Source organism: Mus caroli, chromosome 13 (assembly GCF_900094665.2).
Source record: "Mus caroli chromosome 13, CAROLI_EIJ_v1.1, whole genome shotgun sequence".
NCBI classification, from domain to species: Eukaryota; Metazoa; Chordata; class Mammalia; order Rodentia; family Muridae; genus Mus; species Mus caroli.
Window position 1 is genome coordinate 17,185,490 of NC_034582.1, and position 14,036 is coordinate 17,199,525.

Below are 14,036 nucleotides of genomic sequence, written 5' to 3' on the forward strand. Positions count from 1 at the left end.
CGTGCAGCAATTTGAAAGTCCAGAGTGCAGTTGAAAATTAAGCTGAGCCAGACGTGGCGGCAAGCCTTTAGATCCCAGCATTCCGGATTTACCTAGAGAGCTGTCTTTAAAATATAAAAGAAAGTTCGGCTGAATACTAACTACTTAAGTGTACAATGTGAGCGAAAACACTTAAAAATGTAAGAAGAGACAAACGTTTTCTGGTGCAGCTCGGGGTCAGCCTGTATGCTGAATGCCGCGCAGTGCTACTGTGTAGCGTCCAAACCGCTCAGTGAATCCTCCCTTTAACTCATTTCCACCTGCCTGGCATATCAGATGAGCTCTGGAATTCTACTCCGTTTTGGTTCCCAACAGCTCCCCCCCACCCCCTTTGGTTTTGGATTTTTTGTTTCTTCTTTTTAAATACTACGGAACTGTAACTATTTAAAGTATTTTGCCCTCCCTCTGCTCGCTTTCCCTCCCCTCCTCTCCCCTCCCTTCCCTTGTCCTCCTCTCCCTTCCCTTCCCCTCCTCCTCCCCTCCTTCTTCTCGCCTCTCTTTTTCTTTCCTTTCTTTTTTGTTTTATTTTGTTTTTCTGTGTTGTCCCGGCTGTCTGGGAACTCGCTTCGTAGACTAGGCAGGCCTCCTGCTTCTGCCTTCCAAGTGCTGGGATTAAAGATGACCAGTGGCATTTCTAAGGTAAGTACAGAAAGTTAAAAAAAAAAAAAAAAANATTAAAGATGACCAGTGGCATTTCTAAGGTAAGTAAAAAAAAGTAAAAAAAAAAAAAAAAAAAAGTGAGCACAGGAGTAAAACAAACTTATTTTTCCTTAATTCTAATCACATTTGCACAGAGAGCTGTGTCTGAAGCTTTCTTACGCTGTGAGCAGGATTTGAACCTGCGCGGGAAGAACCCATCGGATTTCGAGTCCAACGCCTTAACCACTCGGCCATCACAGCTAACCAGAATTTGGGTTGTATTATGTCATTTATATAGTAAACAAATAATTAAAAAAGATTCTTGGAAGGCAAAATACATACTCTGAAGGCACTGGACACTATAATACCATCAACGCCAGAGACTCCCATCTATTAGGAAGTTTCCTTTCAGTAATACACAAAAGGCAATCACTTCGTCAAACCCTAACCAGATCTCTTCCCCAAGTCTTACTCAAGTTGACTCTATCCCTGTAGGCTTTTTAAAGGGAGAACAATATTCCAGCATACCAGAATCTCTGGTTTTAGTCTTTCTTTCCCACTTCCGGTTTTTATAGATTACCGAGTTTTTCTTCCTAGATGTGGCGGGGGGAGGGGGGTAGAATCTGAGTTAGTTGTATGTTCATTTACAATCTTAAATAAGATTGCTTTCTCCACACAACTCAAGAAGCACTGCTCCCAGGGAATTTGGCAAGTTCTATCCATACTCAAAATTTATGCACCTTTTGAGGCAGTATTTCTACAAATGTGCAGGGTATGTTTGTACATGTGAGTCAAGCTCGTTCTCTTCTGAATATGCAGGATTGGGAAACACATCAGCAAATGCGTGTTTTTAAAAATAATTCTCTCATTAGTGTTAAACAATTTAGAATAATATAACCTGGTACAGTTTTGGAAACACACACATACATCTAAATATGCATATTTAAGAGTTGGCTGTAGTTATACACCTGTAATTCTAGCACTGGAGAGGTGGAGGCAGGAAGAGCATAAATTTTAGGAAATCCTCCATTACATAGTAAGTTAGAAGCCAACATGGGCTTCATGAGACCCTGTCTCAAAAAAGAAAAGAGAAAATGAGAATATGAGATGTGTTTGTGCACATCTGCCTTTAGTATAAAGTCAAAGTTGAGATCAAAGTGTTTTGAGTACTACCATTACTACCATAGGAGTAAGTACAAGTATTTACATGGGCGATCAGACATATATTTTTATAAAAATACTCCAAGAGCTGGGCATGATGGCACACATCTTTAATCCTGGCACTTGGGAGAACATGGTAAGCAGATCTCTGAGTCTGAGGACAACCGGGTCTACATAGAGAGTTCTAGGACAGCCAGTGGTATATGCAGAGAAACTGTCTGGGAAAAAGAAATCTCAAGAATACATAATTAAGAAACAGTTGAGACAAGATGGTTCCTTCAATGGCTTTGAAGATTTTGTGAAATTAAAATGGTAAAATACACCCTGTGTAAACTGTGACAACTTTCTACTTGAGGCCAGTGCCCCTTTGAGCATTAATTAAGATCTGCTGCATGCTATCATCATTAAAGAGTTTCTCCTTTATTAAGCCCTGTGTTCTTGGGGGTGAATTCTTACTGGGAGGAGCTGTTCGGCTATTGCAGTATAATCAGCTTGCCATGTCTAGCAGGATGCCACAAACTAGAAGGCTTGAACAGCAGCACACATTTTTCCAGAGTTCTGGAAGCTAGAAGTCAAAAACCAAACTGTTGTCGGGGTCAGGTTTCTTCCTGCTTTCTTCCTATGTTCTTGTGAGATCTTTCCTCAGTGCATACATGGAGGGAGGTCCCTGATGTCCTTTGCTTGGTTTCCTAAGGACACATGCTGCACTGGATTACAGCTTCACTTTCAGACATCATTTAACTTTAATTACCATCTAAAACTCCCATCTCTCAATGCCATCACACTGGAATGAATGTGGGCTTCAAAGGAATGACTCTCCAGGAAGATGCAATCAGCCTAAGAAGAGCCAATGTGTCTTTGGTAATCTAGTGCCCACATTTGGTCCTATCACTCTGACTTCTATTTGTCTCAGTGGTTGCAGGGTTCACTGTGATGTCTCGTAAGACAGAGAGAGCCCCTGTAGAGCACACGAGGGCACCAGAGCTGTATGCATGTTGCTCTCAACAACAATGAAGGGTCCTCTGGTGAAGCTCACCTGTCTCAAGAAGGTCCTCGATCTGATATAAATCTCATTCTAGCCCTTAAAACTCCTCAGCCTCTAAGTATTTTGCTCTACAGAGATATTTCATTATGTTGAGTTGTTCTAACTGTGGCTCAGGCACAAGCAGGACTCTTAGAACCATTCCCATTCCCTTTGAGCTGTAGCACTGAATCAGCTGAGTTTGATCCAGTGCAATGTTTATAACCCTTCTCCATTGATCCCACTCCCTTAAAGTCCGTTCTCTTTCAGACTTGTCAGATTTCCACTAGCACACATTAACAAATTTAGCCTGGCATGGTGGCTTAAATCTCAGTAGCTATGAGGCTGAGGGAAGGAGAAGAGAATTGGCACAAGACCAGCCAAGACAATGTAAGGCCCTATGTATGTATGTATACATGTGTGTGTGTATGTATATATGTATGTCTGTATGTATGTCTGTATGTATGATGACTAAAATGACACAGTTCTTCTGGTATGTATCACACCTCTTCAAAGATCACACTTTGCCTTTACCTTCAATGGTCAGTGACACATCCTGGCCTATCAGAAGAGCCTCAATGGGCAGCACCAGCCAGCTGCTACTGGATCTCACTAGGAGTCAAAAGCTGGAACCAGAGAATCATTTCAGAAAATGTGGTTCACAGAGGTCATGGTTCCCACCTCCAATCTTACTTTATTACAGATAAAAGTCCTAAACTTCATCAATACTCCAACCCAGACCAGCATCTGTCATCTACCAAAGTCCCCCGTTTTACCTATTATCCCCAGCCTGTGGGGGAGAAGAAATGTCTTTGTTCACTCTCCACTAGAAGACTCATGACTTGGGCTTGTAAAAGAGAGAACAGATAGACAAGAGAAATGTTATTAGTATTTATAAAGCAAGATTTAAGTTGGGCAGTGATGGTGCATGCCTTTGATCTCAGCACTTGGGAGGCAGAGGCAGGCAGATATATGATTTCAAGGCCTGTATGGTCTACAGTGTGAGGTCTGGGGCAGTCAGGGATATACAGAGAAATGTCTTGAAAAACCAAAAACCAACCAATCAGACAAAACCCCTAAAAACAAGAACAAAAAAAATTCCACCAAGATTGATATGGTCTTGGATAGGGGTACACAAGTGTAATACCATTACCAAAACAAGTACGAAAGGAAGGGAGGAAGGAAGGAAGGAAGGAAGGAAGGAAGGAAGGGAGGAAGGGAGGAAGAAATAAAGATGGAAAGAAGGAAAGAAAGAAAGGAAGAAAGAAAGAAGGAAAGAAAGAAAGAAAGAAAGAAAGAAAGAAAGAAAGAAAAAGACTTTAAGGATTGCAGTCCCCCAAAACCAGGCAAACCATGCCACCTCAGGTTTGATGAAGACCGGCTGATTATTTGATATGATGAATATATGGTCATAAGAATATATGGTCAGATGATAATAAACTGGGGTAGGCACTTAACCAAGGTTTGTACAGATTGTTTTCTGTGTTCTTGAGTCCTGCTTTGAATAATAAAACAAAAACATGACACTATCATGATTTTACGAAGGCCTCATAAGAAGACACCTGTTTCTTTGAGGGCAAAGACCATGCCTTTCTGTATTTAAATTCTGTTGTAGATGCCGGCATTCTTTCAAGGTTTCGTTAGTGTCTCCGAGTTTTCCAGAAAACTGGCACAAGTGAGTGTGTCGCCTGCAAAGGAAATAATGCTTATATTTGCAAGCAGTGCAGAGGGCCTCTGACCCTCTCCTGGGCTCAGAGTGTGCACTTCAGATTTCCTAAGAGTTATTTTCTGTCACCAAGAAGGAGCATACCGGTGCGTTGAACGTAGGGAAGTTTGCTATGCAGAGAGCGTGTCGAGTCTGGAAATGCCCTTCGGCAGATGTGTTCTTAGCTTTGCTTGCACGCTCGGAGTTTGCAGAAATGGATAGCTGGATAGAGAGCCTTTGATTGCTTATTATTTATAAACATAGAAGAGCGAGAGAATCCTACTGCCTATTAAAGGTGAACATTTTTCGACTGGCCCATAATAAAAACCCAAACCTACGGTAGCAGGAAGCTCTCTCTCTTATACATGGGTGTGACCACCAGGAAGGCCTGCCACAGTGTTGTTTCCGTAGTGTAGTGGTTATCACGTTCGCCTCACACGCGAAAGGTCCCCGGTTCGAAACCGGGCGGAAACAGTGACGCTTTCCTTTTTTGTTTTTGTTTTGTTTTTTCCCCAGGGAAAACCCTGAGTCAAATTTTGTTTAGATAATGAAAATACACTCCCCAATGGCCGGGTCCTCTGAGACTTGCTCTCCATCTGGTTCAGCACGTTGCTCTCTACAGCTGAAGAAGAGTCTGCCGGCGATTCTCTGTGGCGATGGTTTTGCAACTGGACAAAGTAGAAGCGTTAAGGCGTGTGGGAGTTGGGAGGTGGATGAGAGGTCTTGGAGTGTAGGTGGGGCAGAATACCAGGCCCAAAGTAGTAACACAATCACACAGCACCAAATACAAATTACAGAATCTTAAAGGTACTAGTTTTTTAACGTTAAAAAAATGCATTTATTTGAAATTATTCTATTTGGTAATCAGTTACATAAATGCTATCTTTTAACCCAAACAGGACTACTAGTATAAAAGTGACATAGTAATTAATATAGAACTAATTGAACATAGGAGGATATAGAACATTTCAATATTCCTGTCTTCTGATTAAGAATTAATTAATTAATTAATTTTTAGGCAGACTCTTACTATGTAGCCTTGAATGACCTAGAACTCACTATGTAGACCAGGCCGGCTTGGTACTCACAGTCATCCAACTGCCTCTGCCTCTGGAATATTAGGATTAAAGATGTAAATCTTCATACTTCAGAATTTTTGCTTTTCTTTTCCTTCCTTTTTCTCTCAATCTCTCTCTCTCTCTCTCTCTCTCTCTCTCTCTCTCAGAGATATTTCGCATTGTAGCTTGGGATCCCCTGGAACTTCCTATTTAGCCCAGTCCATCCTCAAATACAAAGAAATTCTCTGCTTCAGCCTTCTGAGTGCTGGAACTCAGGTGGGAATCACCGTGACCTGCTAAAAAATCATTCTGATTTTATTAAAATTTTGTAGATTATATTATTCTTAAGATACTCAGTGCTTGATCTAAAAAAAATGCTAACATGGACAACAGAACAGTTAACCTGGTTACTGTATTAAATACAAGAAATACTGACATTTGTCTCATGATGCACTAAAAACTTTTTTTTTTTTTTTTACCAGCTGTTTCCTTTTCTCATAATAATTTCCCTTAAGTTGTGTTCAGGCATTAAGACAAGTTTCCTTTTCTTTTTTTTCAGTGCTGGGAACCTCAGCCTTGCCCATGTTAGGAAGCATCCACCTTGGGAGATACATCCTCAGCCCCACGGCGAGCACAATCTGCCCCTCCCTTCCCAAGCCTGTACCATCCTGACTCGTGGCTAAGACTCATATCCTAAGTGTTGTGACCTTGTCTAAAACCTGTCTGCCGAACGAAACCGTGAACCAGCAGTGCTTGCTAATTTTATGTATCATCTCAACAGCACTGTGGTGTTCAGATACTTGGTCAAGCATCCTATTAGATGCTTCTGCTTGGGTGGTTTTGTGGATGGGGCGCATTTAAATTGGTGGACCGTTAGTATGTGCGACTGGGCATCACATAAACAACAGCAGATGTGAATAATGAGGGGGATCCGGGCAACAGGGTCCTTTCAGCAACTTTCTTTACACTGAAATGAAACGATTGGTTGAGTCTATAGCCTTTCAGAAGATTATATATATATATATATATATATATATATATATATATACCCTTCATCAGAATTTGGACTCGACAAATCTTGATTAAAATAATATTGAATGACAGTGTTAAAACCCTGGTGAGAAAGACAATTCAGGGCCATCACGACAGGTACAGGGGCCTTGCAAAAGTGTCTGATCTGAGGGAGCTTGAGCTCTACTCTCTCTATAGCTATAGCCAGTGGGAATGCAGTTAGGAGCAGTATCAGGTTAATGGGGCTAATGGACAGAGCTTGGGCTTAGGGGACAGAGTATGGGGCTAGTGGATAGTGAGGGTATTTCACACTAGACTGGCTTCCTATACACCTTGACAAGCCAGGAGAGCCAAAATTGTGCAGGGGAGGGTGGGAAATAAAGAACTCTATACGATAGTGACGTAATCACCTTTAGGAAATCCACATTTTCTCTTGCTGAATTGACTTTGTACACTTTACTGGAAATGAATTTTAATAAGGAAATAAACAGATGGGCCAGGAAATGGTTTCAGGAGTTTGGTTACAGTGTGACCAAGGAATCTTTGCCAACCTCCACAACCAGTTCCTTAAAACAAAAGTCTTTCTGGGCACGTGCACATTTCATTGTTCTGCTTCTCTGGAAAACTCGAGCCAAATCACTATAATTTTAAATAATTTAGCTCTTGAAAAATACCCACAGTGAGTAGCCGTGTCAACAGCATCTGTGATAACCATGAAGCAAGACAAGAAGTTCAAGGTATTGTTTGGCCACATTGCCAGTTCGAGACCAGCCTAGGACAGAGGAGACTTAAAAAAAAAAAAAAAAAAAAAAAAAAAAAACCAAAAAAAAAAAAAAAAAAAAAAATCAAAGCCAAAACCAGAACAAAGCTAAAAATTTAAAGCCAACAAAACTCCTCAAACTCCAACAACAAAAACTCCAAACTACCCAACCAAACAAATAAAAACAAAAAGTTTACACGTTTCATCTGGGAGGTAGGTGAGAAAACAACAGTCCCTTAGGATCTCCAGTTAATATGATTAAAATACCTTTATCCCTCTGCGTAGTAAAGTATAAAATTGAAAATTTTATATTCACACAGTTTGTTGAATGAGTACCATCTGACAGTAAAGTCGCAGAATCCGTCTGAGAAGTGCCGCTCACCAAAGTCACGGTGAATCTGAGGCAGGTGCTGGGCCCTTTCTCAAGCTTTTGCAGAAGACAGACGATGTCCATTGCCTGTGACCTGGGTTGTTGGCTTTCTCGGATGGCTTGCGTATGGGCAGTGGCCAGAGCAAATATCACACTACTTGGGCGCCACCGTGCGTCCTCGTGAGGTACTGCGCCTATCGGCTGTTTTCTGCTCCATGAGTTTGAAGACCTGGGCGCAACCGTGAAAGTGCCGCGCCCGGCCACGAGACCCCGCGCCGGGCGGGGAAGCGAGCGATCCCCGGGCTCCGACGCGCAAGCTCGCGGAGGTTTTCCAGATCGGGATTCGCAGATTGAGAAATCCCATTTCCCGTGGGGAAGCAGAGTTATGTTCATTCAGGATCCAAGGGTGGCTGATTTTCCTTTTTATTTGTTTATGGTTTAAAAAACAGCAACAAAAATTCCCACAGTTTGGAAAAGCAAAGACAGTAGTTACGTACCATGAAGTACACATAACATGAGCAGCCTCCCACGAGCTGGCCGGTTAGCTCAGTTGGTTAGAGCGTGGTGCTAATAACGCCAAGGTCGCGGGTTCGATCCCCGTACGGGCCAGTAGTAACTTTTTTTCTTCCATTTGGTAACTATGTCGCGTCTTTTAGCTGTTGCTGGAAATATTTTTTTCCATTTACTGACTATGTCACATCATTTAACTGTTGTCTTCAGCCAAATCGGAACTATCCTTCCCCTTATGCTAAAATGCAGCCCAGAATACTCACACATAGGGACTTTTTTGATTAGGCTTTGAGGTAGCTACTGGCATATAATAAGTGACCAAGTCTCTGAGGAAACCTCAAAAACAAAACTGTAGGCAAAAACCACTTAGTATGTATTTATATCTTCAAACAAGAAAGAAAGACCTGACGTAATTTCATAAGAGTGAAGACAATAAGTTTAGTGTGGATGGAGGCTCATGCTCTGGGGAGTGACCCCAGGGGATCAGAATCCAGAAAGAATGAGCGACCTAGTTTTTCTGTGGCACACAAAATAATAAAGACAATCCGGATTCCTCAGGATTCTTAAGACACAGAATGGGCAGGGTATAAGTTTCAGCATAACTATTTCCTTGCTATCAAAAGTAGAAATGAATCCTACTCCAAACCAAATGGCGTGGCTTATTAATTCTTTATTAGGCATTGCTAGTCAAAGTCACCATTGACTGAAAATGCTCGCTGGCACAGGCTAAGGGATTTCAGCCTGAATTTTCATGACAGAACCTGAAATATGGATGAGAACAACTCAGTACAGAGTGTGGCCATCTGTACGTGCGTGGAAACATTCTCAACACATTTAGAGATGGTGAATTATTCAAAGTACGAAAACAATCAGAGGCCCTGCTGGGATTCGAACCCAGGATCTCCTGTTTACTAGACAGGCGCTTTGACCAGCTAAGCCACAAGGCCCCTTTTCAGGCCCTGCTCAATTCTATGGTATATATAAGACTTATGTGAAATACAGCATTTTCCCATGTTTACCCGAGTTTGCACCAAAGAAAATATTTGTACTGTTTCCAACTTCATAGAAAAATATAAATTTTAGCATTTAAGAACAATTTCTTTCTTTCTTTCTTTCTCTCTTTTTAATTTTTTTTTTAGTATAGAATAGAGTTTATTCAGGGCATGGGGAGGGGAGTCAAGAGGGTAGTAGAGGCAGAGAGAGAGAGAGAGAGAGAGAGAGAGGGGCTATGAACACTTGGAGAGAGAGGGGGGAAGGGAATAGAGAAAGAGTGGGAGCAAGAAGGCAAGAGCAAGAAAAAGAAGTATTTTTCTTTTTTTATTTTTTAAGAAGTATTTTCTGAAATGTAAAGTTTAAAATTGATTTCAAATCGAAAGGTCTGAAGATTTTATTTCATGGTTAACTTTCGCCCCCTAGCGGAAAGATTGGATATTCAGTACATTTTGACAATTTCTTCATTTTCTTTTGTTCATGAAAGTTGTAAAACAATGAACAAAACAATAAAAATCTATTTCATTACAGAGTCTGCATTTTACTAGGAGATTAAAAGGCAAGTTTTAAAAAGCTAGCTACCAGCTTTTTTTTTGGTTTGACCCAGCCAAACAAAAGCAAATAAAGCAAAAACCCTTAAACAAGCAGCAGGAGATATCAGAAATGATCTCCTGCTAGTCTGCCAACTATTGTACCTGAGAAAACTCATCGCTCCATTCCATCTGCTCACTTGCTTGCTCTCTCTCTCTCTCTCTTTCTCTTTCTTTCTTTCTTTCTTTCTTTCTTTCTTTCTTTCTGTCTTTCTTTCTTCTTTGAGATAGGGTTTCAATGTGTAGCCGTCACTAGCCTATGTAGTCAAGCTAGCCTCAGATTCAGAGAGTTAGGACTAAAGGTGTGGGCCACTTTGACATCGAGGTTCGATGAGGACTTTTGTAGGTGATTTCAGCAGTGTTCTTCCACTTGCTCTGTTCTGACATCTCTATGGTCCCCCAGATGCACCACAGTCTTCAAAGATATTCTAGCCCTGCCCAAAGGTCTCTGTGCTGATGTCGGAAGCTCTCTACACCTCCCACAGTCTTGTTTGGTGCTTTGCCCCATGATGGTAAAAGACTCTTTCTCTGTCGTCTGGTTTAAATGGAGGATATGGAGAAACAGAGAAATGAGGTGCAATGTGAAGACACCTTCGGAATGCCATCAGCGTGTCTAACTCGGACATGGTGATGGGACATCAGAGCAGACACGGACTTCTCATTGCAGGATGTCAACTGACATGGATGTCTGTCTATTGGATGCATCTATTGGATGTAGAAAGGCAAGGCAGCTTAGCATGGAAGTACAGCCCCATCAATGTGACAAGCCGGATGGCATCCCCTTTGTCCCCACATTCTGCTGTCATCTTCCTTCCTTCCTTCCTTCCTTCCTTCCTTCCTTCCTTCCTTCCTTCCTTTCTTTCTTGTTCTTTTTATTTCAAGACAGGATTTCTCTATGTAACAGCTGATGGCTGTCTTGGAAGTTGATTTGTAGACCAGGCTGTCGTGGAACTCAGAGATCAGCTTACTTCTGCCTCTTGAGTGCTGGGTCAACATGTGCACTCAGAGTATGGGTGTTTTTTTGTTTTTATATTAAGAACCATTGGCATCTCCTTGTGTACACCTAAATCATTTCTGACCGCATCACAAAATCCCCACCATGGGTGCTGGCCATGCCTTGCTCAACGCCCGTACCAGGGGTGAAGCTAAAGTGTGTTTCCACGGTCTCCCTGCTCCCTCTGTGCTCCTGCGCAGGTATCTTACTGTGATATTAGAAACAGGTTGGCTAATTTACCCAGTTCGTTTTCAAGCAGATTCCTTTCCCTACCAGGACTTTGTACCGTTCATTCCTATCATCTCTTAAAGTCAGCCATCTACTTTGAGATGTTTAGAGCTATGTATAATGTGTATAGTGACAAATAGTGCATAGACTGAAAAAACTCATTAATAAAAACTTATATATACATTTTTATTTAAAAATATATTTCAAAGGATTTTATTTGTCTGCTTATATGTTAGACACTCGAGTTGTATTTCTTTTCTGTCGTGCTGGGGACTACTAGACTCAGGGTCTCATGCATGCAAGGCAAGGACCATGCTCCCAGTCATTTGGTTTATGTCTTAGGTTTTATTGCTGTGAAGAGATACTACGGCCATGGCAACTCTTATAAAGGAAAATATTTAATTGGGGCTGGCTTACATTTTAGAAGTTTAGCCCATTGTCATCATGGCAGGAAGCATGGCAGCATGCAGGCCAACCTAGTGCTGGAGAAAGAGCAGAGAGTTCTATATCTTGATCCTAAGGGAGCAAAAGAACATTGCCACACTAGTCCTGCCTTGATTCCTCAAAGCCCACCCCCAGTGACACACTTCCTACAACAAGGCCACACCTCCTCACAGTGGAACTCCCTATGGGCCAAGCATTCCATTATAAGTCTATGGGGGGGGGGGGGCATTCCTAGTCTAACTACTGCAGCTTGCATCTTACAAGGAAGTTTTCCTATTGTCTGTCTATGTCCTTTGTGCGGGTGACACGTTTTCAGGATGAGGCACAGGAGGCGTGTTTACGTGTTCTGGTCCAGTGGATCTCAGATTTGGTTAGATTTTCTGCTTGCTAAGACTCTGCTGACCTTGTCAGCAAGCAATGACCTGAACATCAGATCCCTCCTTGGCTTTTCTTAGTTGTTGAACCTGTGGTGTTACTGTGGCAGGGTGAAAGGTTCCTCTGTCCTGTCTCAGGGGACACAGCACCATCATTGGTTTCTGCCCTCTTCCCTAGAAAAGCACCCAAACCTGATCTTGAAACTCAGGGACCAAGTGCCCCACCTGACAGCACGCTCTTGGCTCTTGTTAAACTGCTTGCTTGTTTCTCCCCCAAGCAGGATGTAGTTTTTTTTTGTGTTGTCTTTAAAAATCCCTGGGCTATGCATTCAGGGATGCTCTGTGAACAGTGTTTTTCTCCAGGCAGTTGCTGGCTGGCTTCATACAGAATCTCAATTTGAACTTTGGTCATGCTGAGTGGTTACACCTCTGTGGTTACATCTCTGAGTGGTTACACCATAACTAACTCCATATAAAAAGACTTTAAAAAGACTTTTTTTTTTTCTATTGTGAGGTTTAAAAAATGTTATCTTCAAAAAAGAATGACTAGGTTTTAGCTTTTAGGATATTGAGTCATATAGATAAATGCCTTAGGTTCTTTTTATATTAAAAAGAAAACCAGCATCATAGATTTTTCTCTTTTTACTTCAATACTTGGGATTGCACCCAGGGCTTTATTCCTGGTAGGTAAGTTTTTAGGACAATAAAAAAAAAAAAAAAAGGTTAAATACTAACAAGATCCATTGTGGGACAAGTGACAGTCACATTCATAGTGACTTTTTAGAGACCTAAAGCCTATTAGGTAACAGTTATCTCGTAGATGTATTTCCATACTTTACCATCTAACCTAAGTGCATACTTTGTTCTATCATATCGTTGAACACAGACATGCCCCTGTGGAAGGAGGATCAACTAGACCTTATGTCCTATCTAGTGCCTTTCCAAAACTGCTAAACATGTTAGTCATACAGTTTACATAAACACACACACACACACACACACACACACACACACACACACTAACTCACTCACAGGACTGGTCCTTTCAGGTCTGGTGGGACTAACTTACTAAATCACTCTCGTATATTCTGATACTGTCAGTCACCGACATGCTACTCTCAGAAATTCTTCTCTAAGCTCAGAGTCCTCTTTCCTCAAGTCCATAAATGTACAGATTTCCTTTGTTTCATGGGCTGTTGTTGGATCTCCCTTTCCAGCTTCTCTCTTTGTAAGTGGCTGGCGTTACTGAACTTCTCAGCAGTGACACACCAGGTCACACCAACTGCTTACAATTTTGTAGCCTCTCAGATCAATAGTACTGAACTTGGAATCATTATTCCAACACATTAATTAGGCTCTATTTTTTTTTTTAAAGATTTATTTATTTTTATTATATGTAAGTGCACTGTAGCTGTCTTAAGACACTCCAGAAGAGGGCGTCAGATCTCATTACAGATGGTTGTGAGCCACCATGTGGTTGCTGGGATTTGAACTTCGGACCTTCGGAAGAGCAGTCGGGTGCTCTTACCTACTGAGCCATTTCACCAGCCCTAGGCTCTATTTTTAAAAATGAACCGCGGAGCACACATATTCTTTACACTGTTCATTCAACAGGTTTTGTAAGTTTTATTCTTGGGTCAAATTGAGGACTTTATCCCCTTCGTTACCAGACAGGCTCCTACCCCCGAGTTTCTGCTCCTTTGAGCAGTAAGATTTGTGAAAACATTATGGGGATTAAAAAAGAAAAAAGAAAAAAGAAGTCACTTAAAATTGATCGTTTACTTCAGGCTAGCAGGTGGGCATGTGCCACACACCTTAGTTGAGTCAGTTTGACATAGCGAAAGCTGGGAAGCTGACAGATGAAGCAATGGGTTTCAAAGAAACTTTCTTTCTAGGGTCTGGCATTTTTCTCCCATTATCCTTATAAACCATAATATCCATTCTCCACTCCCCGAATTAGCCTAGTGTATAGATTCACGTGCACTCTATTTAGAATTACCTTAATGTAATGCCTTTTAAGATTGTATTCTAACATAGCTAGAGCCTTTTCCCAGTGTTCTTAGATTCCAGATAGCAGCAAAGAGTTTAACCTATTCAGTAACTAATTTAGCTCTACCATAAAACAATTAAGCACTAGCCATA

At 41.5% G+C, this 14,036-nt stretch overlaps 1 protein-coding gene and 4 non-coding genes across 5 annotated transcripts in view; 2 read left to right on the forward strand and 3 right to left on the reverse strand.

Moving 5' to 3' along the window:
* Positions 1-857: 857 nt before the first annotated feature.
* Positions 858-939, reverse strand: Trnas-cga. The gene has a single exon. It is a non-coding gene; the product is annotated as a tRNA-Ser (tRNA).
* Positions 940-3,925: 2,986 nt separating this feature from the next.
* LOC110307887 (histone H2A type 1-B/E) overlaps positions 3,926-14,036 on the reverse strand; it is a 19,476-nt gene continuing 9,365 nt past the window's right edge. The window contains exons 2-3 of the mRNA XM_021180139.2: positions 4,331-4,335; positions 3,926-3,936 (exon numbers count right to left, since the gene is read on the reverse strand). Of these exons, the coding sequence (XP_021035798.1) occupies positions 4,334-4,335 (2 nt within the window). The 3' untranslated portion in view covers positions 3,926-3,936; positions 4,331-4,333. The remainder of the gene's footprint in view (positions 3,937-4,330; positions 4,336-14,036) is intronic.
* Positions 4,967-5,039, forward strand: Trnav-cac. The gene has a single exon. It is a non-coding gene; the product is annotated as a tRNA-Val (tRNA).
* Trnai-aau lies at positions 8,300-8,373 on the forward strand. The gene has a single exon. It is a non-coding gene; the product is annotated as a tRNA-Ile (tRNA).
* On the reverse strand, positions 9,148-9,221 carry Trnat-agu. Its single transcript has one exon. It is a non-coding gene; the product is annotated as a tRNA-Thr (tRNA).